At 44.1% G+C, this 24,584-nt stretch overlaps 3 protein-coding genes across 3 annotated transcripts in view; 1 reads left to right on the top strand and 2 right to left on the bottom strand.

The window, feature by feature from the left end:
• The window catches only part of SLC38A6 (solute carrier family 38 member 6), a 37,914-nt gene extending 28,894 nt beyond the window's left edge, over window positions 1-9,020 (bottom strand). The window contains exons 1-5 of the mRNA XM_083862983.1: window positions 8,919-9,020; window positions 8,256-8,377; window positions 7,499-7,572; window positions 3,394-3,446; window positions 432-471 (exon numbers count right to left, since the gene is read on the bottom strand). Of these exons, the coding sequence (XP_083719109.1) occupies window positions 432-471; window positions 3,394-3,446; window positions 7,499-7,572; window positions 8,256-8,329 (241 nt within the window). The 5' untranslated portion in view covers window positions 8,330-8,377; window positions 8,919-9,020. The remainder of the gene's footprint in view (window positions 1-431; window positions 472-3,393; window positions 3,447-7,498; window positions 7,573-8,255; window positions 8,378-8,918) is intronic.
• A 275-nt stretch (window positions 9,021-9,295) lies between these two features.
• On the top strand, window positions 9,296-15,337 carry TRMT5 (tRNA methyltransferase 5). Its single transcript, XM_083863770.1, has 5 exons — window positions 9,296-9,334; window positions 10,859-11,508; window positions 11,802-11,926; window positions 13,375-14,029; window positions 15,040-15,337. The coding sequence occupies exons 1-5, from the start codon at window positions 9,330-9,332 to the stop codon at window positions 15,102-15,104; spliced, it is 1,500 nt and encodes a 499-aa protein (XP_083719896.1). The 5' UTR covers window positions 9,296-9,329; the 3' UTR covers window positions 15,105-15,337.
• A 2,887-nt stretch (window positions 15,338-18,224) lies between these two features.
• The window catches only part of MNAT1 (MNAT1 component of CDK activating kinase), a 116,379-nt gene continuing 110,019 nt past the window's right edge, over window positions 18,225-24,584 (bottom strand). Inside the window, exon 8 of the mRNA XM_083863685.1 lies at window positions 18,225-18,446. Within this exon, the coding sequence (XP_083719811.1) occupies window positions 18,326-18,446 (121 nt within the window). The 3' untranslated portion in view covers window positions 18,225-18,325. The remainder of the gene's footprint in view (window positions 18,447-24,584) is intronic.

Genomic DNA, 24,584 nt, shown 5'->3' with positions numbered 1-24,584 from the left:
AAGCTCCCATTAATGCAGAACATATGAAACATCATAGCTAAGTAAACATTCACTTGCTGCACAAATCACTGAAATGCATGAGCAGGTTCCAACAGCGAAACCCAAAACACATGATGTGATAAAATGCAGCTACCAGATACAGATGTACAGAACAGCAGAGAGGAGATGCTGCTGCTTCCTGAGCCCCTTGCAGTGAGCACTGCAGCTCCAATGGATGTGCTCCACATCCTGGGATGCAGCAACAGGCAGAAAATCCAACCCCCAGAGTTCCCCCATCTATCCCTTCTGCTTAACACCATCACAAAAGCCTTTCCCTTAAGTTTTCTGTCCTTTTAATCAGTTTCTTAAAAACATTTTAATTATTGCCTTTGGTGCTCGTGGAGCTTTGAAGCCTGTCACACAGTTAATAGTGAGCAGATGAAGTCTCTTACCTCCAATATTCTGGATAATTATTGTAGTTGCAACAAGGACCTATAAAAAAATTGATTTCTTTAGAAAGGGTAAGGATAACTAAAATCACATGTCTATAGCAGGCACAAACCACATGTGTATTATCTTAAAACACACCAGATGTAGCAGTGATAACAAGTCCTGAAAGGAAGGGAATCCTCTCCTTAGTGAGGAGTTTAACACATGGAAACCAGCACAATCTTAAACTAACGTGGAAAGAAAAATTCTTCCTGAAAAGATCACATTTTTATTCTGAGACAAAGCAAGAGTAATTATACAGTGAAGCCTGTTGTGCAGAAGAAAAGGTTTTTAAATCACTGAAAACATAAGTGCACTCTAAATGATATCAGGTGAATACAAATGAAAGTTATCATTTATCTCTGAAAAGACAGCAGAGATTTGTACAAGCTGAATAGTTTTGATTATCAGGAATGTCCTTGTTTTTTTAAACTTGTAAACTAGATAGACTCTTCCTTAGCACTTGTGATTATTCATACTGGACAGATTTGGAAGCAAAAATTATTACAGGCTATTAAAATACTTGTCTGAATCCAAAAAATTTAATCTCCAACTGAAAAAAAAAAACCCAACAAACTCAAAGTGGCTATAAAGTTTTCCCTTGGGTTTAGCTCTAAACTACCATGATCACCAGCTTCAGTTTCTTTCTACCCACTGCTCTTCTTGATACAGGACATTTCCTAAATGATTGCTGCCATTAAGTCAACTTGGAAAAAAATTAAGCTACATTAATTATTGAGAAGAAGCAAAAATTTGGTTTTTTGAAAAAAAATAATTTCAGATTTTAAATTAATTCAAAGTCAGTTCAAAACTCACCAAGGAAAGGAAGGGAAAAAAAATATATCTTGGAATTTGCCATAGATGGAAACAAATAGTTCAGACCTTTGGAAAGGGAGAATCAGCAATCTTCCAACAGCAGAATATTTCCATTCTTACAAATCTCAGAAAAATAGATTTGAAAGGAAATCAGCAGGTTGAGCAATTGCTCTGCTTCAAGAGTAGTTAACCAGTAGTTTACTCAAACTAAACTGATAGTTCAAGCAAGGTTCTACACTGGCCTGGCAGTACCATCCCCTGCGTGTGAGGGAGAGGTCAGTACTGCTGCAGAGAAAAAAAGAAATATCATCTGTGCCTGACTGAAGTGAGAAGTATTCAGGGGCAGATGAGAATTCAGAATGGTTGTGGTGAAGTAGAAAAGCCTAAAAATCAACAAGATCAGTTAAAAGCAAGGCATTCAGACCTCCAAAAAATGATTTAAGAGTTACTGGATGGCAAAGAGAAAACAGGCTGGGATAACACAATCAGAAGCAGCTAAGCCTGTCTTGCAGGCAAGTTTTAAGAAAAGTGTGTAAATGTCACAGATGCTTCAAGTGACAAAGACAACTGTTCCAGAAAGCATCAGTTCACCAGGAAAGCTTGGTGAACTTTGATTATTTTATCAAAAGAACAGCTTCTCAACACAGAAATATTCCAGTGCTCTCCATGCACATTGAAAATAAAAAGCCAGATAATTTTCAGCACGGATTACTTGAACTGCAAATTATCAAACAGTATATTAAGAAGAATTAAAAAAAAATACACATGTTGACTGTGATGGGAAGCTGTGAAATCTCCTTCACTTAAGCTTTTAAATAACAGATCAGACAAGCATGTGCCAAGAATAGTTTATGTATGTTCAGCCCTGCTTCAGGGCAAACACAGAGTAAGTCACATTTTAGTTTCTTAAGCTCTACATTTCTGTGACTTTTTCAAGTAATGGCTCATGGTTAATGTGTACAGAGCAACTCTTGTTGTTATAATAAAATAACTGTGTCTTATGCCTTGCTATTATCAAGGTTTATTATCTCTTGAGGTTGATCACTTCTTCATTTGATCAATACATATTGATCTCAGACTACAGTCATCTGCTTATTACTGCTAATGGAAGCCTTACAAACACCTGATAGCTCAGGTTTAATTCTCACTGACATTTAGATATGAGAAAGCAGTCTCTCTAGCCTGTTAAGCAGAGCTAATTTTAAAAAATTTGCAATGTTTCAGTAAAGCATTAAAATCACACTTGTGTGTGGTAAAAACCTGTTTTCAGTGGGGTGTAACTGGAACACAGAGCATAGAATTCATAACATTAAATGTGCAGCATTCACAGTATTTCCTGTGCACCCACTTTACTGCAGAATATCACTATTAGGGAAAAGAGATTCAGAACACTCTACAATAAAAAAAAAAGAAAAAAAGAAAAAAAAACACAAAAACAAACACCAAAAAGCTAACATTTTGATTAGTCATATATCAGAAATGGTGGGTTTGGTGGTAAATTTGATGGTGATTTTGTTTGGCTGCTTTTGTTTGTGTGTTTGTTTTTTTAGGGGGTTTGTGGGTTTTTTTTTAATAATGAGGTAAAACTAGTTAGAAACATTCATGTGAAGAGCTTATTAAACAAAAGGAAACAAATAACATGCATCATACGTACTCTTAGTTGTTCCTACTGTGGAAATGGCATGAAACCCCATCCCTTATCTTAGATCCCTATTAAATGCTGAAACACCAACAGCAAATCCATCATTTACCTGTCTCTTAACACTTCTACAACAGAGGCAGGACTGTATCAAATCTGAGCCTTGAGCCAACCTGACCACAATGCCAGTGAGCAGATCTGTACAGACAACTAAAAGTGAACACTCTGGCAGGAAAGCAGCACAAAATCCTGCATTTAAGGAGTGTAAATTTAACTGAAGGTGGGCTTCCACAGAGCAGACATGAACTGAAGCCAAGAGAAAAGTTTCAGGCTGTAATGGATTTTTCAGCATTCTACAGTGTCAGTAATATACTACTTTTATCATTTATGTCTCTTTACTATGCAAACAATAGTTGCATATCAGAAGCAGGAGACCATGAAGAAAAACAGAGGTAAAAATGAACACTCACCCTTCCAGCTGATCCAAAAGCAAACAGGCCAAGGTCTTCATAAGAAGTGACAGCTGTTGGTAAAGGACAAAAAAAAAAAAGCTAAAGTATCTCTAATTTGAAAAGCTTGAAAGCTCTATTTTTAGCCTTTTCCTTCCCTTTTTAAATTAATAAAACTCAGAATTAAAAGAAAATTTCACATTTTTTTACTTACAAAATAGCTTTTATACATACATGTACTCCTGCTACAAAATACAGCTCTATGCTCAAACATTCAGAAACTCTTCAGAAACTCAATAAGGTATTTGCAGTTGCGATATTTAAAATATAATATTAGTACATTAATGGCAAGTTGCCTTCTCCCAAAGATTTTCTCTGTGGGTGAAGAATTATGAAATTAGCATTAGAAATTAGATGTAATATATTTTTGTATTTTCTTTCTTAAAACAGCAGGTTTTTTTTAAATTAGGATGACAACAGAGGATACAACAGAGGATACAGAGGATATATTTTCATCTTTCTACAAATATTAACATTACCATCTTTCCAGCTTTTAAGAACGAGGCCCAATCTATTTTCAAGAGAGCTGAAGGTAAACACCTTCTTTGGCTGAAATCTATTATTTAAAAACCCAAAGCAAAACAAAAATCCTGCCCTTACCTGCACCCGACTTACATAATGACAAATTAAACCAGCCTGTGGTTTCCTGTATAATTTTGCTGGGTTTTAGCTGAAGCTCACTTCTCTTATTGCTGGTAACTCAAAACAATCCCTTCTCAGAGAGAAGGAAGTTGTACTAAAGCCTTTCATTGTTACTCCGTACTTTGTTACTAGAAAATCAAGGAGTATCAAAAAGATGAAAGTTTTCTGAGAAACACCACTCACTCTCTCGGGATGTAATAAAACAGCTGAGAATGCCTCAGAGGGAAAAATTAATCTCAAACCCTGTTGTCAGGACACTTGGTTTCTCTTCCCTGGTTGTGTTTGGTCCTGCTCCTGCTCCTGCCACATCTTAATTGAGGGCCCAGCTGTGCAAGCTGAGCTTTTCACACCTGAGTGGAGCCCCATTCTCTGCAGTAAATGACACAAGACTGGGGGACACGGGGACCTCACAGGGATCAGATGACAGGGCTGGAGCCTCAGACCTGCCCAAGCTCAGGTGGTTTTATTTCACTGAAGTTCTGTACACAATCACATCAGTGCCCCAGAGGGGGAAAAGAACAAAACAAAAACAAACAAAAACCAAACTAAACTTCATAAATTTTCTTATCTGATTTTCTCACAGGCAACGTTTCCCATCCTGCTCTTGTACAGACACCAGCACACTGTGACAGTATAAATGAAATGACAATATAAATGAAATTACAAAATTAAATGAGCCAGAGTCAATGCTCAGCATAAACCTGGACTATCTCTAACAGATATAATTAAACAAAAAACATGTCTTATTAGATTTTACCCTGTGTTTTTCCTAATTATCATTTATTAAGTAGCTGATCAAGGAAAAAAAAAGCATTTTAGATAGGCATCTTCACTGCCATTAAAAAAACAAATCAGTAAAATAGTAAACAAATTTAAGAGCAAGTTGTTTTTACCACGTCGTAATAAATACACAGCACACATGTGTGAGGACTTATCAGCAAAGAGAACAAAATTTTCTACACAATTCCAAAAGAGTAACATGAAACCTTAAAGTACTTTCTGTAGTGTAGTTTCTGTGATCAGTTTAGTCCTGTGAACACTGGGAAGCCCTATTACTTATCACACTACTTCTGTAATTTAAATAATATGTGGAACAAAATATTTAGTGCAATTTCTAAAAAAATAAATAACTTCTGCCTGATTAGCTTATTTTTTATCATGTTATTACCACTCCATGGAAATTATCCCTTTAAATGTGAAGGGGCAAGTATAGTACCAGCAATATTTGTGACTAACTCCTAAAATGAAAATATAAAAAACAGCCACAAAACTTCCAAGTGCCTCCCACTTAAATTCCCAATTTCTCTGCTTTACAGAGAAAGCTTAGCCTTTTTCAGCCCACAACAACCCAGGTCACACTGAATTAACACCAGGACAAGCACTGACTCCACTAATCTCAATTCAACACTTGACACTTGGGAATATTTTTTTTGCTAAGCCTTTTGGTCCACACAAATCACTTGGTTTTTGTCAAAGTCCAGACCGACATAAATGAGTAACTGAAGACACTTCTTTATTTTTGAACTGCAACTAAAATGTCTGTGCTTAATAAATCTTGGCCTCTGTTTAAAATGGAATTAGTATTAGTGCTTTCTTTTCAGAAGGTGTTTTATAGGTCATCTCCTTCCCAAATAATAGTTTACAAACACTTTCCACAGTTCCTCTTCACCGCCCTTTAAATTTTTCTAGCTTGGTTTTAATATAAAAACACTAAAATTTCCTTCTATTTTTTTCCCCCATGGATTAACTTTAATACTGTAACACTGTTTACAAATTAATATAGATTTTAAAAAGAAAAAGTTTAATTACCTAGTTTGGAATCAAACACGTACAGAGATTTTACTTTGTCAAAGTACAACAGGTTATATTTCCCACTTTTTAGAGACAGTGTTCCAAGGAAAATCTTGGAATGCTATCAAAAAATTAATTACTTCAATAGCTGACAGGAATTATAGGAAATATTATCTCAAATTTTATTTAAAAAAAAAATCAAAATACTAAAGATCATAAATCCAGCAAACTTATCCAGACTTAGTTCTGGTGCAAGTCCTACCTGCCAGCATTAGTTGATAACAATTATTAGTTTCAGACAAGAGAAATTCTCCATCTGACACTTCAGCTGTCTGCATTTCAAAAATGCCTTCCTGAGGTGGACTGTTGCCTTTGGACAAGAACTGAGGAGTTAAACCCTTCTTGCATATCAGGCCTCTGAGTTCACAACATCCAAAATCTTACTTCAATAAACTTAAATCCTTAGTTCTCCCCCCAATTCTTTTGCAAGAATCTCTTTATTTTTTTACCAGACAACAGCTCAATACCACTTAATGCCCATAAAATACAGAACTTTTCAGCCTGAAAAAAGAGGTTAAAAAGGCCATTAAAATTACCTCAAGTCTCCCCTTTTTTTGTTTCTCATTTACCTCTCTAGCTGCGTGTTTTAGGTTCTGATTCCTTTCTAATAAGCAGCACTCCAAAAGGAGAAAAAAAATTACCATATCCCAAAAATTTATCCCAAACAAGCAAGCAGCCAACAATCCCAACCATAAAAGCAACCCTACCTCTGAGGGGTGTTTTTTAAGAATGTATGAAGATCACTCAACAGGTGGGGACAGGAGCAGCAGATCTAAGCAGAATCAGGAAGCAATCATCTGAGAGACCAAAGGCAGCTAAAGAAAACAAAGCCAAGGAGGAAAGGAGCAGAAGCTTTCTCCCACCACCTCTGAAAAGAGAGGAAAACAGATGAGAGGGAAACAATAAGCAGGGAGACTTCCTGCTGTAACATGATCTTTGTGTAGAGAAGTCAAGGAACCACTCAGTTGATTCAGCAGCAATTAAAAGAAGCAGGAATTAAAACATAAGCAGATTTGACTGCAGGTATTAGAGTGGACTGTTTGAACTGTCTCAAAGCAGTGCAGTTTCCAAGAACTGCAACATTCAGCATCAAAATTGCTCTATAAGCTGCATCTATAAAGCACCACGAGAATAATGATAATCCAATATGATTGAAAAAACTGAAAGGTATCAATTTCAAGCCATGGATAAAAATATATGTACTACTCCTAGGAGAATGAAAGGCTGCTTTTTTATTGCCCTTAAGCATTCACTGAAAGCAAAAGCACACACTGAAAGTAGTGAGGTTCAGCCAGCACCAAAATAATTTTGCTGCAGAAATTTGCTCTCTGGAAAAAAAATTTAAAAATTTAGCAACCAGTCAGTTTGGCACTGGCTTCACATAAAAAGACTCAAAATACTGTTTTTAAATGGCAGATAGTAATAGTTAAAAACATTAAATATTTCAAGGTCAGTCAATCAGACACCACTGTTCACATGTTGTTAACTGAAAACTTTATCCTGGGTCATGTCTCTGTGATAAAACTGAGGAAACATTTCAGAGCTCACTGTTAGATAAATCCTTGTCACTTACCAGTCTGGGTGCACATACTGAGCAGGAGAAACACAGAGTAAGAAGCAAGGCAGGCAACAATCAGCAGCAAGATACTAAAAACCACAAAATATTCGCAATTAAGCACTTTTACAGCACAATGCACTTTCGAGGTTTAAAAATGCTACTCTTGCAAGAACTAAGCTACAAGATTTCCTCATTTCATGGTTCCTATCTGCTGACTGGTTCACGTGGTCTCTGATCTTCCAAATACTTGCCAAGTTGTCCTGACATATGGATTATAGTCATTTGTGTTTGTGTGTGCACATATTCACAAACACACATCCCCCAGTAAAGTGAGACAAATGCTGAAGAGATGGTCAAAGTGACAATTCCAGTGACTTTGGCCCCATTACCCCCTTTTGCAACAAGCAAAAGTGCAAATAAAAGCACAAGTTGATTCACAGTTTTCAGCCACAGATCCATCCTATTCCACAAGGCCCATTCCTGGAACTAAAGGAGATCACAGTTTTGAAAGGAAAATATCAATTTATCAGGAGTGATGGCCAAGAAATTGCCACCCTGTGGCAATTTAATGCAACGTCTGGGTAGGAGTTATGTCAGGGCAGATCTGAATGACTAAATCAAAAAGGGGAAGATCTTAATCAACAATTCTGAAAGGCACAAGCTATTTATTTCTTCCTCAGATTTGGACAGAAGTCTCAGTAACCAAGTTCTGTTCAATTTAAACCTACAAGAGGAGTTTAAAAATGAGTATATGTAAGAACTGAAGACTTACCTAAACCCCATGATCCCTGTGTTGGCCATGGCATAGGATAAGCCAAGTATCCCACTGCCCATGATTGCATTCATTAAGTTAAACACTGAGAAAGCAAAGGAAGAACCACGACTTGAAGAACTCTGTGAAAAGGACAGGAATAATAATAATAATAATAATAAAAAAAGTACAATTAGTGGAGGAGGTGTTTTGACCTTTCCTAAAACGAAATTCAAGGGAGTCAACTTTTCCTTCCTTAATCTAAAACCTCACTTCTCATTCCAAAACCTCACTTCTCATTCTAAAGCCATGCAAATCCCGGTGCACACGCAATGCCGCCCCGTCAGCATCTCAGGACATGCACAACCTTTGAGCAGAGCGAGAGCGGAGCGCAGAACGAGCACAGCGAGATTTACAGCTCGGGACAAGCTCTCCCTGCCTGATCCCCACAGGGCCCGGGGCAGTGGCACCACTTCCAAGCGCTCAGCAGGCAGGGAGTCGAAAGAATTGGAAGCAGCGATGGGACTAGAAGCTCATCCCCCCTTTCCCCGTGATCCCCGCTCCCGGTGCTGTCACCCCGGTGCTGTCACCCCTCACAGCCCCGGGCCCTCCCGCCCGCCCTTTGGGCCGCGCTCCCCCTCAGCCCCCTCAGGGCGCGCCCTCCCCGCCGCCCCTCACACGCACGCTGCCCGGCGCCGACGGCGGCAGCAGCGGGGCGGTCTCCTCGTCCTCCTCCTCCTCCTCGTCCTCGTCCTCCTCCCGGCGCTGGCGGGTGGAGAGGTACCAGCCGCGGGCGGGCAGGGGCAGGGGCCGGACCCGCCCGGACCCCCAAGGCGGAGCCGCCATCGCCCCCCGCGCCCGCCGAGCGCCTCCGAGGGGAGCAACGGGGGCGGGGTCAACGGAGGGGGTGTGGTCATCACGGGGGCGTGTCCACCAATGAGGGGCGGGAGTACCAATGAGGGGCGGGGCCATTACACCCATTGCCCGCCCCGCTGCGGGGACAGGGGGCGGGGAATTGTGGGCGTGGTCACCGCCTGGCCCCGCCCACCCCGGCGCAGCGGCGATGACGCGAGCGCGCGGCGCGCGGGGCCCGGCATGAGGTGAGGGCGGGGGGGGCTGAGAGGGGGGAGAGAATTCCCTGAGGGGAAAATGGGATACACGGGATCGTGGTGGGGAGGGAAAGGGATGCTGCCTCTCCATTGGCGCCTGGGGAAGGCGGCGGCACTGCTCTCCAAGCCGGATCCGGCGTTGCGGGCGGCTTTATCTCGTAGGTTCAGTGCGGTACCGAGGAGCGGCAGGATGAGAGGACGCGGCCCCGGGCTGCGCCAGGGGAGGATTAGTTTGGACATTTAGGAGAGATTTCATCACGGAAGGGGTGATCAGACATTGGAACAATGTCCAGCAAAGTGGTGCAGTCACTGCCCTGGAGGTGTTTAAGGGAAGACTGGGCGGGGCAGCCCGTGCCGTGGGGGAGTGTTCGGTCACAGCTCGGCCCGATGAGCCCACACGTCTTTCCCAGCCTGTTCAATCTCTGATTCTGGGAGTCAGCCGTTTCCAGCCCCAGGAAAAGCGGGGGGATGCTCAGGGCTCAGGATGAGGGATTTCTCCTGTGCGGCAGCCGTGAGGAATGCAGTGTGTGTGCTCTGCCAAACCCTGCTGAGGGAAATGGGATTTCCCGGGAGGTGCAACGAGCCCCGGGGAGGAGCTGGATTGGGGCGGGACAGGGGATGGGAGCACGACCAGCTCTGGCCGGGTTTGGGCCCAGCAGGTTTGGGAAGGAGAGAGAGCACAGCCTGAGTTACCCTGGAGAGGGGCAGGGCTGAGGGAGGCAGACAAGAGAACCAATTTCCCTGCAGAGCTTCTCTCTTAAAACAAGCCTTTTAAAAAGTCAGGAGAAATTCCAGCCTCCAGCACCACCTAAACCATTGATTCCTGCCTTGGAGCAGCCATGCCAAGGCAGAAAGCTGGGCCCTTTTGGTCTGTCTCTAGCGGAGGAAACCATTCAGAGAAGTGTAAAGATGTTTTTCAAGTTCCCAGCCCGTGGGGCTCAGTGGCAGGAACAGACATTACTGAGCTTCTCTGGACCTTATGGGGGACATTGTAATTAATTAATGACCTTTCTGGCTTGCACTTCATGGAGCAAAGATCTTACAGAGCATGGAATCCCTTACACTGGGGCATGGCAGGCAGAAATCACCAAAGCCTGACCATGACCATTAATAACTGTTGCTAATAACTGTTTTGTAGCAACCACTGCTTGGTAATGGATTTTACCAGACACGGGAGGGATCCAACAGGAGTAGGCTCAAGACAGTAGAAGTCTTTCCATTTGGCTTACTGAGATTAATATCACATTTATTAGAACAAAGAGAGGTCATTGTTTTTTGGCAGGAGGGGATTAGCTCACTGCTTGAAGTCAGTTAACGTTTGAGTCTGAAAGTACATTTGCAAAATAACAGAAGTTTGCAGCATATATTTCATAATAAAGGGCTTTACTAAACTATTGTGGATTGTTTGGTACAGATGGAAATTCTGGTTTAAGAGAACAGCAAATCCATGTGATTTGCAGCCTTTTAAATGGAATGATTACATAATGTCTATAAAATGAATAATTTCTCTTCTAGGACTTTGTGGAGATTGGAACACTGTGCCAGACTACTGAAAACTAATCATTCTAGGACAGCTGCATCAAATACATCATTTCCAGCAGTTTGGATGCTATTGGCACAACCTTCTGGCAGAATACCTGGACCCTTTGTAGTAGTTAAAAAAAACACTTACTTCACAATGCCCGAAACCGTGGAGGATAAAACTAATCCAGAACTGTATTTGCCACATCCTGGAGTGCGTGGGATGACAGTGCTCGACAGAGAGGCTTTCAAAAGGACAGTGCTTGTTCCAGCTCTGAAAGTCAAGAAGGAAATTGTGCACCATGTGCTGAAGTCCCTAAAACAATCCGTGCTGCAGCGTCCCGGCCTCAAGCGGGTGGTGGAGGATCCAGAGGACGAGGACAGCAGATTTGTTATCCTGGATCCTCATAAAGTCCCGGAATTCTCATTAGGAGAGGCAGAGCAGCAGGTCCTGAGGCAGCTCAGTGTCCATCCTGAGGTGTGCAGGTACCAGCTGGAGCTGAGCTATGAGAATTTCAAGTCGGAGGAGATCCTGCGCGCCGTCCTTCCCCAGGGGCAGGAAGTCACCTCTGGCTTCAGCCGTGTTGGCCACATTGCTCATCTGAACCTCAGGGATCACCAGCTGCCCTACAGACACTTGATTGGTAGGTGAAGCAGCTCCTCTCAGGATGGAATTGGTGTCATTTGTACCTTGTTAAAAAGTCACTGTGCTGAGGGGCACAGTTCTGTCCTCTCACTGCACTGAGCCCTGGGCCAGGGTGAAGTGTGTGCCTTGGAAAGGTCACAGCTGCAGCCCTGAGTCATTAGAGGGAGGTTGTTCCAACACACACTTATTTTTGTTAATTTAGCTGTAAACAGCAGGCTTGTTGTGGCTGTTGTAGAACATTAAAAGGTCCTGGTCCCTTAACCATAATTATCTCTCACCTTTCTCTTTCAGGCCAGGTTATAATGGACAAGAATCCAGGAATCACCTGTGTAGTGAATAAAACCAATATTATTGACAGCACATACAGGAATTTTGAAATGGAAGTGCTTGCTGGAGAGAACAACCTGGTGACCAAGGTACAGGCCTTTTCCTCCTGGTATTTTAAATTTAATGTGCTGAAACCCAAAGGCATCTTCTGGAGAAATGTGATGCAGAGAAGGGCTGAGTCCCTTCCTTTGCACAGTGCCCTTCCCAACACCTATCTGAGCCTAAGGGTTGGCTGCTACTTCTGCATTCCTTTGTCCTGGTCTGCCAAGAGCAAACCCAGCCATAGGGATCAGGAAGGCCTGTATTCTTTCCATGTTCACCGCCTGGATTTAATGATGTGGATTTGATCTAAGATAATCCAGTTTCCTAATTTCACCAAGCCTTGTACAGTGGCTGGTACAGAAGTTTCAATCTTTGCAGCTTAGGCAGCATTTTGCCTTTGCCTTTTTCCTCTCCTGTCAGCAGCAAGACAAACCTGCTGTCTCCTCTGCTCTGACATTTATCAGGTGAAATCACTGTGTAACTGCCAAGTGTTCTTCACATGGGCTTTCTTGTCTGTAGCTGGAAACTTGGCCACTGCTGCCACAAAAATATTTTCTCTTATCTGTTAGCAGCTTTATACTTTCGAAGGAGAAAGAAAACATGAGATTACCAAATAAAAGGTTGAATAGCTTGGTGGAACATGCTGTTCATGCAGAGAGAAGGCTGCAGGATTGTCAAGGCAGCAGGGACAATTGAATATTATGCAGATGGTGTCACCACACACCTGGCACACCATGGAGCTGCATCCAGAGACACTTCAGAGTGTTTCTTGCTGGCAAAGGAAACAATGTGGAGATCTGGATCCCAACTTACTGTACTTTGGAATCAGACAATTCCATGTGCTGGTGCAAAGAGAGTATTACCTTGCATCCCGTTCTCATCTGAATAAAGACTGTTCCTTTTCAGGTCTGTTCTTGCGATAGTGGTCATCCCAAAGCTTGGGTTTGGATCCATTTCTAGACTCTGTCACCCTGGGAGATGAAATACAGTATTTTTTTTCAAGCTGCAGAACTGGCTCCCAGTGGCTTTGAATTTGGCTGACGGTTCCTGTTCTTGGGCCTATCATTCTCAGACAGTTATTTACTGTGTGCACTCCACAAAGGAGGGCTTGAGGCATCTTTCCAAGGTCTGCTTTCAATAAAGGAGTTGTCAGCCAGCCACAAAGCTCTTGAAAACCCTCAGGTTTTTTTGGGGTCATTTTAAGTTGCTGCTTTATTTCCACCTGGTGATTGAGACCTGCATAAAGCCAACCATTGGGATTGACACTGGAGACATGACTGTTGTTGATGTGTTGTTTTAAGATCTGTTTATGTGATTGCTTAGTTGATCTGTTTATTTAAGATTCGCGTGTGCTACCAGTGGGACAATGCTGATGTACATGTTACATCTTTTGATAAGGCATCTTGGTTTTTAAATTTCTTAATTAGTGGTAATGCTTAAAATCTGCCTGGCATTTCAACACAGGGGCGCTTAAGCAAATGTTTTGGACTTCCAGGTGAAAGAAAACAACATTTCCTACGAGCTGGACTTTTCCAAAGTGTACTGGAACCCACGGCTGTCCACGGAGCACGGCCGGATCGTGGAGCTGCTCCGGGCCGGCGACGTTCTCTTCGACGTCTTCGCCGGGGTCGGGCCTTTCGCCATCCCGGCGGCCAAGAGGAGCTGCCGGGTGTTCGCCAACGACCTCAACCCCGACTCCTACTCCTGGCTGCTGCACAACTGCAGGCTCAACAAGGTGGACACCAAGGTCAGGGCTTTCAACATGGACGGCAGGGACTTCCTGCGGGGGCCCGTGAGGGAGGAGCTCAGCAAAGAGCTGCCGCTCCTGAAGGAAGAGCAGAAAACCGCTTTCCACGTAGTGATGAATTTGCCAGCTCTGGCTGTGGAGTTTCTGGATGTTTTCAGGCATCTCCTGGTCGGGGAGCCCTGTGGCCCTGCTGCCCTTCCCACTGTGCACTGCTACGGGTTCTCCAAACACAGCGACCCAGCCAGGGACATCCAGGAGCGAGCGGAGGCAGCACTGGGAACCTCCTTGGCCGGACGCTGCTCCACTGTCCTGGTCAGGAACGTGGCCCCCAACAAGGAGATGCTGTGCCTCAGCTTCCAGATCCCAGCAGATGTGCTCTACAAGAGGCCCTGCCCTGATGAAGGTAAGGAGCAAACCTGGCATTGGGATTTCAGGCTGGTCCCACCTGGTCCCACCCGTGTGTGACACTCCAGGGGTGTGACAGGGGTGTGGATGTGGCACTGAGCACGGAGGTGGCCAGAGGACAGAGTGCCTGCACGTGTGCAGCAGCTGCAGGCCTTCCTTGCTCTGGTAACAGCAGCCTGCTCCTCTGATCCCAGCATGAGCCTCCCCAGAAAAATGGTGGACTGGACAGGATCACCCCACAGGCCATAAACCAGACCTTTATGCCCCAGGTTGTGCACTGGGGGAGGATGGGGACTCAGTGATCCTTGTGTGCCCTTCCAGTGCAGGATATCCAGTGGCTCTGTGATCTAATGCCAGGCACACATCTCTGTTAGCTCAGTCTCTCAGAACTGGAGCTGTGTTTTTGCCCAGATCAGTGCACTTCAAGGGACTGGTCCCAGCTCTGACCTCCTTATGCTCACACAGGTCTGGACTCACCACATCAACAAAATCAGGTTCTGTACCTGATTCAATTTAATTGAGACATAAATACCCTTAGAGATCTTCAGTGCTGAATTTGGTGGTTTTGTGAGGGGTTTTTTTTGTTTATAATAGTTCATTTGTTCTTAAAGTACTTGTAGAAACTGGTTGGTTTTCAGTGATCTTGGGTTTTGCACAACATGACAAAGGGAGCAGAGGGAGGCTCTCTGTCCAAAGTTACATGAACTGGAGGAAAGGAGGTTTTTATAAAGCTTTAATGCCATGAATCTTACATTTATGCTGTTGTTGGGTAGCACTGAGATGTTAGTGAAAATGTAGCTCTATATAGGTTTTTTGAAAATCTTTTTCAGCATTCATAAAAACTCACCATTATTGCTCTAAGAGTTTTCATTTGTGACTGTTAATCTTGATTTTAGCTCTCATCTCTTCCTGTTAAATCCCTTAACAGAGCTCCCTGTTCCAGAGCTTATGGTCAGGTCAGTCTGTTTCCTGTACATTAAATAATTTACTTTTTCTAACCTTTTCCAGCAAAACCAGCCTCGAAACGTCTTTGTACCAGCCAAGACTCTTCAGAAGAGAAGGTACTGAGCTGAAGACCAGAGCTATGATGACTGCCTTAGTTTGTGTAAAGGATATTTGGGGTATCTCTGTTTTACCCCTTGAGTTATAAGGAGCAGACCTGTGTTCCCATCGAGTTCCAGCTTTCCTTTGGGAGCCTTGCTTCCTGCAGTCATCTTTTCTTCTCATTGTGGGATCCATTAAAATTGTTGTTACTACAAAAAATTAAAACTTTATTCTTTTATAATAAATGTGTTTTGGTACTTCCCTGCTCTCTATTGTTTCATGCCCTGTGCTAACTCAGTGGCGAGGCCTGGGGTAGTTTTCTGCTGTAGCATTTTGATAATGTGCAAGTTGTGGGGAGAACAGATTTTTATGTCTGGTCGGGTCTAGGAAGGTGACTTATCCTTATCCTCTGCCCTGGATTCTCCCTGACAAATGTTTTGGTTTCAGAATATTGGATTATGGTTAGCAGATGCACAAACAGCTCTTGTGTAAGCAAGGTAACCTTTCAAAAGCTTAACCTGAGATACCAAATAGCCCAATATCCTGAGGGTTGGAGTAAAAAATGCTTTTTAACACCAAGATTTAGTTAGGGATTAGTTGCCTCCTAACTTCGTGTTTGTCCATGGTTAGAGCCAGAAAGAGTTTAATGTTTTTTGCACATTTGCAGATGAAGTTCATGCTTGCATTGCAGTTCCAGGCTGAAACCAGCACCTGAAAAACAGTTCTGTCCTCTTGAAACTGTGTCCTCCCGTGGCTTTTGTGCCTCTGCCCTCTCCCAGCTCTCCCCACCTCTGCCTGCTCCCCTGCTGCAGTCCCTGGATGATCTTTCTGGCTGGCTGCTCATATTCTGCAGGGATTTGAAAAGCCTCTGCCTTTGATTTCCTTTTCTTACCCTTCCAAACTATTGTTGGGCAATGTCAACCACAAATAGTTTATTTGGCCAGAGAACGCGGCTCGCCCTCTCGGTTTCAGATATTTTCCCTCAGCCCAAGCTCCGAGCTCACGCCCAGCAACCAGATGTCTGTCACCCTGCTGGCCCTGCTGCTGTGGCTCCAGCCCTGAGCCTGCAGCCCACTGCATTTTTGGTTCTCACCCAAACACCACCAAGGGCCACGGATTTGTTTTGCTGGATTGGATTTGGTGGCTCCGTGTGACGGCCTCTCCTTCCCTTGGCTGCACAGGCGGCGTTTGGAGCAGCCTGGTCCTGCAGGAGCACGTTTATCCGTCCCCAGGGAGGCCCTCCTGCCTCACCCGGGATTCCTGGCTCCTCCCTGGCCTGCACTGAGCCCGGCACTCTGCTCAGGCTTTAATCCCTGTGCTCCAGCCTGGGAGTGCTCTCCTCACAGGCACTGCTGTGCTGGATCTGCCCTGCCCTCGCTGCTGCTCCGCTGCCTGTCCCATTTCCTGACCCCTCTGCTGCCCTCTGCCTCTCCAGAAACATTGGAATGCTTCTCTGGAGCCCCCCACAAACACTGCTGGAGCAATAAGGCTCTCCAGCACCCTGGAATGGTGCAGCCAGCCTGGGATCACTGCCTGACACAGACTGTGGCTCCCTGGGACTGCACGTTGGGCTTCACAGCCCAAATTTAGGGCTTGGCACCACTGACTAACAGAAACCAGGCTTCGATCACCATTGCTGGGTCAAGCCTGCAAAGTACCTAACTGATTTTCACTAAAGCCCCAGGACAGGGAAGGATCTGAACTGGTAAAAGGGGTTTTTTTCCCTTAAGGACTGAATACGAGCGTTATTCCAGCAGGATAACTTCAGTTTAGATGCCACTCTAGCAGATACATCACATACTCCTAACCAGGGGTTTTCCCGCTTTCTGTTTTCCAGTTCAGTGTACAAGAAATTACATAATAAATAATAGCCAAGCTACACACAAGTTAATGAGTGTATTGAAATTATAAATATTAATATGCATATGCAGTTCTGCATTCATTAGGGCATGACCTGGGGCTTTACAAAGTGAATATAAAGAGATCATTGGTGAGGTGCATCTTTGCCAGTCTGGGTGAGCCTGAGAGAGGAGGGAAGGATGTGATCTCTTCCTCACCTCTGCCTTCTGGAACATTCCTTGTCAGCAGCTCTTCTGGGCACAACCAAGGGGATTTCAAAGGGGAATGAAAATTTTGCCATCTCCCCCCATTTTCTTTAATAAGAAAACACCAAGTCTGGAATAGATCTCATTCTTCTCTTTATTACAGCATAGAAAAAATACATCCATCTAGTGCACTCCTCAGAGCAGGATTCAACAGCTATGAGCGGGTGGCCTATAAAACATGGTCCAAGGTGGTTGTCCTGAGCAGCTTCCCACCTCCTGCAGTGGTCAACATTCCATTACAGGGAGCAGGCAAGGAATACAAAAAGGATCACATCAGGTGCCAGGGATCATCCCCAAAGCCAAAGGGATGTTCCCACCTAAAGAAGCTCCTGAGTTTATGACAGAAAATGTTGCAAATGGAGATAAACAGGAAAAAGCAAAAATACAAAAGCAAAACAAACAAACAAACCCCAAAAGGGAACCCCACAATTTTGACAACTTCAGTGACTTCACCTTGTATTGAGGTTTCTTAGATTGCTTCTAGAGCACCTCAGCTGAAAGACATTGAGCTAAAGATTTGTTTTCCAAGCAAAGGTAAGAACCAAGTGACACACAGAGGAAGGATCCCACACAGGAGTTGTGTCAGCATATTTCCAGAGTTTCTCATCTCATCCAGCTGGCAGGAGGAAAAACCCACTTGTCTAAACTAGGGAAACTAGTTTTATGGGAAGAAAACGTAGGGTTGAATATTGACACTAAATGTTATAATCAAAATGGCATTTAAATGCTTGTGCAAATAAAACCCTGCAATAAGAGTAAAACCACAAACTTTATTAAAGTCTGGCTTTATTTAAAAAAAATTTACAAGTGTATTTCTTTAAGCCTCAAACGTACACAGCTGAGTTATTCACATCTTCCATTAGATGTGGCTTTATTGCTTCAGCCTCCCTCAGCAAAGTGCCACATGACTAACGAGTTTCCCCCTCCACAAGAATGTATCTACCATTTCACAAAGCTCTGGTGCAGACGGGGTTTGTTTTTTCCCTTTAACACTTAGAGGCAGCTGGTTTTGCACCAGAGGGGTGCACGGAGCAGTGAGTGCAGCCCGGCCCACGCAGACGGCACCAATCCTGCCCCACCTTTGCTGGTTTTGGTGGCTCCTGGCCCCGCTGGGTGTCCCTTGGGCAGGGGCTGGTGCTCCCTGGCTAACTGGGGTGCCAGAGGAGCCCGCTGAAGGCATCCTGCAGGGCCCTGTGACAGGCCAGGGAGGACGTGTAGCCCCCGGCCAGGTCCTGCGGGGAGGCGGCTCGGACGTGGGTGAGGTACCTGCGGCAAAGAGCAGAGTTAGTTCAGAGCAGAGAAAACACATCAAACAGCCCTGCAGTTCACAGCACAGCGAGGTTGAGGCTGCTTTTTAGGAGAAAGCAAGGAGATGGAGCTGCCCACTGCCCACATCAGGATAAAACTTCCGTGAGTTAAAGCAATGATGCACCTCCAGCCAGGCTGCCCAGCCAGCGCTCTGGTGGCACAGGGCTAAGGAGACCCAGGGTTTGTGTTCTCTGTGCTCACTCTGGGGGTGGTTCATGTCCCCACTCCCACAGATCCTGCCAAGACAAGGACACCACAGAAGCTTTCCTGCACTCCCACAGGAACAGGAAGGTTTCAGCTCTGCCACTTAATGCCAGACATTCCCCCAGGCTGACTGTGCCAGTTGGTCTGATGACCACAGGGCTGAGCTTCCTTTGCTTGCTACCTGTGCCTGAAGCCCACTCAACCTGGGAATTAAATCTGTGGGAGGCCACCATCACTTTGGCTAAAGAATGTTCTAAACTTCCCCATTAATTTAAGCATCATCACCCATTTGCAGAGCCATCTAATTCTACCCCAAACCTTCCAGGGCGTTGAGTTGACATGGAAAACACAAGTTGAGATGGAAGCAGGAGTTGACATGGAAACACAAACACGCTGCCTGTGCTGGCACTGCTGCTCCTGGCTCCCCCTGGCTCCTTCCAAGGGCTCCACCCCAGCCACACACGCCGAGACTCCAGTTAAAGGATGGCTCCATCCCACACCGTAACCCCACAGCTCTTGCACCCCACGAGACAAGTACAAGATTCTCCAACAGTTTTGCACCAAAATCCCACCCAACAGACAGATCCACAGCCCAGCAGGACCAGCAGGAGAACCATCTCCAACCCTGACCAGCAGACACAAGCCCATAAACACAAAGTGCCTTCCACAGGGGCCGAGCTTGGGCCGCTGTTTTGATTCCTCACTGGGTACAGGCTGCTCCTGGGAAGGTTGAGTCACTCCACCTCTGGCTTGGCAATCCAAGCAGAAACTTGCAAAACGCACACAGCCTTTTATAATGTTATCCTGAGAAACCTAAAACAGCTGCACTTTTGGCAGGAAAGTACAGGACCACCAGTAAAATATCCAAAACAGTTGCATCTTTTAATTTATGACTGTACACTGTTTCCATAAAGAGTATATAAAACAGGTCAGATTTTATAGGTAAGACATAATAAACAGTCATACCCATTGATGTCATAAAAGCATAGAAAAAGAGATTACTGAGAAATGATTAATTACAGTTTTAAAAACTGTATTTCTTGCACCTAATAACCACAATGCACAGACGTGAGCAATGTTTCTGAGGGATTCTTGGTGAGATGCTGAAGCTGAGACTGAATTTACATCCTGTGACTGAGTTGAGGTGTTTTGTATCAAGCTGTGACAGAATTTGGCCCTCACTGCCAGACACTGGTTCCCATCAGCACAGACACAGGCAGGAGAGCACAAAATAATAGTATTTTAATAGTGCTCTGTCCAAAAGAATCTACAAACACATCAACAAAGCTGATCCCATCTCTTAATTTGCATGGGGAGGTGGTCTGCAGAGAACTCCTGGTTTGTGGTACAAGACATTTCATGGGTTTTATTCTTTTTTTACATTCTTGTTACTTGTCCTTTAGTATTTTAAGAGGAAGATCTCATCCTTCCCAAAGGACTTTTAAAACTGCTGTGGGAAACAGGAGCTCCTTTCCCCAGCCAGGAATGATGGGCACTGACAACAACAAATAATTTCCTTCAAAATGCTGGTGTGAAACTACCTCTACCCTCCAAAGCAGAGAGTCTTATAAAAATCAGTTCCCATCTTGGATTTCACTTCTATCATATTTATTTCATTGCACAACTTCATTTTCCCTTCATGCATGAAACAGTCCAGTGAAAACGGGATTATTTTACATTTCAATATTAACAAAGGTTGGTTGTGTCTTTCTCATTACTTCTCTTATCTCCTCGTACTTACATATCACTGAAAGGAGAAAAACAGAGTCTATTGTTTCCCTTTTTCTAGGACATCTGAAATTGGAGCTTTAGTTTCATAAGACAACCTGACTTCCAGCCACTGCAGCACTTGCAGTTAATTGGGAGGTGATCTCTGAAACAACACAAAATCATTGCCAAAAAGACTCCCATCGACTTTTAGTGCACAACCTGCCCTAATTCTCCTCACTCCTGTGAAACGAGCACGGCCCGCTGCTGGCTGTCAAGTGAGCTCTTTATTTTCTTGTTAAGTATCTGAACTTACTGCTCTTGACCCATTTAATTACTGTGGTACACCAGGCAATTGCAAAGAATCTGCCACGCTGAAGCCACACAATGAGAAGCGAATGTTTTTCGCCGGCTTTTCCACACCGATCCCCATCTGTGCTGCCTGATTCCAGCCATCCCCTCCACAGGAGAATCTCTCTGAACTGGATCCCTGGGGTTTCTGGCAGAGGTCAGCACATCTTTTCATGTACACCTTTACAACAGCAGCAGGAAGAAGCTCTTGCCAAGTTTTTATTTCTAAAAAAGCCGAGCTCCGTTAGGTCTTGGGACCTGGAGGTAATTGCTCTCACTAGTTAGCAAATTCCAGCACACTGGGTCTGTTTTTCATAGGTTTATTTTAAGTACCTGTAAATCTTATAAGCAGAAACCAGGAAAAAGAGGTTTGCTTTTTCTGGTGCACGGTTTTTTAATGTAACTTGTTTTTACTGAGGGCAGACTAAACTCTAAACTCTGAAGTTAAAAAAAGCCTGCACTATTATTTTTGAGCAGGGCTGAAGGGCTGTGTGTTCCGCGGCCCACCATTTCACACTTCCCATTCCCAGCAATGCCTATGCTCTGCTTCAGGCTCTGCCCAAACAAGCCCCTTTTCCTTGGCTGCAGCCTTTGGATATTGATCTTCCCTATTAACCTTTCAGGGGAGTTAAAATAGCCCCTAGTTTGTTCTTCAGGAGCCTTGAGGGGCTCATTCCTGACCTTCAGTTTCTCATCCCCATGGAGGGGGTGGGAGGAAAAAAAAATGAAAACTATAAAATCCCTCCTGTTTTCAAGGAAAGATGTGTAATTGACACTCGGTGTGGAGGCTCAGAATCAAGCTGGTTGTTCCTGGGAGGGGTTTTCTTCATGTTTTCTCCTTTCCCAAGGCTGTGTCACAACCACTTCACCAGGTGAGGCTCTGTGGGCTCAGTGTGGGAGTGGATGTCACCCCCTGTGCCTTCCCAGCACAGCCCAGGAGCCCCAGTCCCTCTGGCACTGCTGCTGCTGCTGAGAGCCAGAGGACCCAACAGCAGCTCAGCAACAGCAGCTCAGCAGCTCCCAGGGCCACTGGCAAACATCCCCCCACTGCTCAGCAGGGTGGTCTGCTTCCAGAGAAATTTGGGAAAGACGTCAGAAACAATCAGAGAGAATGGAGAAAGAGCACAATCAAACCTGGCTAAAATAAACACACACCAAAAACCAAAAATAAAACCCCCCACTTAAACAAACAAAAAGAACCAAACATACACAACAAGCCCAAACTACCCCATGGTATGTCCCTTCAACCACCCAACTGAAAGTACCAGTGCTAGGGATTATTTCACACAATCTTTCCTGCTGCCCAAGATAAAAACACTCCCAGGAGTGTTTCTGCAGATGCACCACTGAGAGATACATATGGAATAACTGTGCATTTGGCATACAGATCATTTTTACCTATTAGATATTTTATGGGAGTGAAGAAAAGAAAAATCATTCACAAGTTGTTTGACAGGGTAAAAAAAAATTAATTCTATTCCACGGAGTAGATTTACTGCTCATCTGATTATCCACAGTATCCAAGACAGAAAGTAATGGGGCAGACATTAGATCTGGGAAATTTTCCAGATTCATCATTTAAATAATAAATAGTGGTTGCATAAAGCAAGCAAAATACTCCAGTCTGGAAAACTGTGTGAAGCATTAGCAAGGCAGTAGCATAGGCTGCTGCATTCCTGAGCCTTTCTGGAGACAGCATTTTCATTAGATTTACCAATCCCTGGGATGAGCTATTGCTGCATTACTCACAGTGAGCTGCAGACTGGGTCTCATCAGAGGAGAGAGGCACGTAAGGAACTGGACTGGCCTGGCTTCTGCTGAGGAATGTGTGGCCTGGGTTACTCTCTAGTCCCTGAGCAGGTACAAACTGAGCTCCTCTGCTCAGCTCTGTTTTCCTTTGAACAGCTCTACCACAGTCGGTCCGTGCAGCCAAACAGAATTTGTTTATAAAATGAGCGGGGTTCATTGCTGTTCTCCATTAAATAGCCCCAGGAAATGCATTTGGGAACAGGCATTCACTGGGTGTTACTCAAATCTGCTGTGGTTCTCCCTCTCTCAGACTAAAATTAATGACTAAGGCAGGGCAAACACACAAGGCACAAAGCTGGTACTCAAATCCAGAATAGCAATTCATCGTTCCAGGGAGTAACTACAAGCCTGATCCTCAAATAAAATAATTTTTTTTAAAAAAAATTAAAAACCACCAAGTAGACTTTCATCCATTTTAGCACTTGGGTACTAGGATTGTATTTAGATGTTAAACTCACCAGCTATGACTGGTGTCAGAAGCTGCTGCTGAGCCCCAGCCAAGACAGCCTGTTCTGAATTCAAGTTTAACACAGCCATGAGCTCAGCAAGGGCTCCTCATGAGCCCAACTCAAACCCTCCTTGCCCGACGTCACACTGCCAGCCCTGATGGGCACCTGCCACCAGCCACTCCTCTCCTCCACCCTACAGACCACACAGAAAAAATAGGAGAAAATCTATTTAATAGGTGCAATCACTGAAGAAGTTCTGTTATTTGGGGTTTTTTCAATGCTTCTCTGTATACAATTGCAGCAATCAGTGTGAATGTCAAAACAGGACTAAGCATGATGAGGTCCAAATATGACAGATCCCAAAGGAGAGAGATAAAAAATATATTTTTACCCAGATTATGGCACTTTATGGACTGAACACAGCCCACAATGCAGGGGTACAAGGAAAATTCACTCTAAATACCAAAACAGAGTTTTAGCTGCTAAAAATCCTGCCAAAGACAAGTGATCCAGCTCAGACACCTCCCCTGCAGCCCCAGGAATCCCACCTGCAGACAGCAGTGCTGTGCACATTCAGCTCTCAGTATTCACATTCACATTCAGTAAGCCAGGCTGGTTTGTTATTATTAATGACCCTGTGCTGCTTTCTGAGAGCTTAGTGAGCAGAAATTGCTCTCTGAGGTGTCAGATAAATGCCAGACCTTTCTCCATGCCCCAAACTTGCTCAGCCCATTTCACTCACCCACACCCCAGGAACCTGCAACAGAACCATTGCTTACTTATCACAATTCTGATTTCCAGCATGGAAATTTAGTGCCTTCATCTTGCAATAAATTCTGCAAAAGCAGATGCCTTCTGTCTCTAACGGATCTCTTTTTGTCACAGTTAAGGATTAAGAAAAAAAACATAACTGAGAGTTTAAGCTTCTAGAACTTTTATTTCTCCACTTTGGGTTTTCTGAGTGAAGAACTCTGTTCTACCAAAAATAAAGTTTCCCAGTAGAAAAGACAGGAAATGCCCCAGCCCAACAACTATATACAAGAAATATAGGACTCCTAGTGATTCTTTTTAACCTCTTCCATCTGCTTTTTCTAAACAGCAATTTGTTTCAAACATTGTCAGAGTTTTCTCAGGGCAGGAGTGTGTGTAAACTGCGTGTGGTGAAACAAAGTAGTTTAAAATTAAAACAAAACATGTCTGCCACAGCACACCTCAGCTGAGATAGAACGGGACAGAGTTCTGCTACCTGACACTGAAAGAGGCAAAAAAAGCACCTCAAAATGTGATATTAACTATGAAACAGCTGTTGCTGATAAAGCCAGTTCTGACTCCAAAGGTAGAAATCAGTGATGAGCTTTCCCCCCTCTTTTCCCTCATCCTCTTCTCCCTTATAATGTCCTTTATATAAAGGGCAAACATTTCAGATCCTGGAATCTCAAAAGCCACCAGTGTCCTGCTGCAACAGTGACCAATAAAGGAATTTCCCAGGGTTTAAGGTAAAAACTACAGCACTTTTATTTGATGTTTCACATAAACTGTTTCCTCTGTTAATGGTGAAACCCATACATGACTTTTA

The sequence above is a fragment of the Zosterops lateralis genome (assembly GCF_965231275.1).
Source record: "Zosterops lateralis genome assembly, chromosome: 6".
Lineage (NCBI taxonomy): Eukaryota > Metazoa > Chordata > Aves > Passeriformes > Zosteropidae > Zosterops > Zosterops lateralis.
Note: the sequence above shows the minus strand (reverse complement) of the source record. Positions and strands in the feature narration are given on the sequence as shown.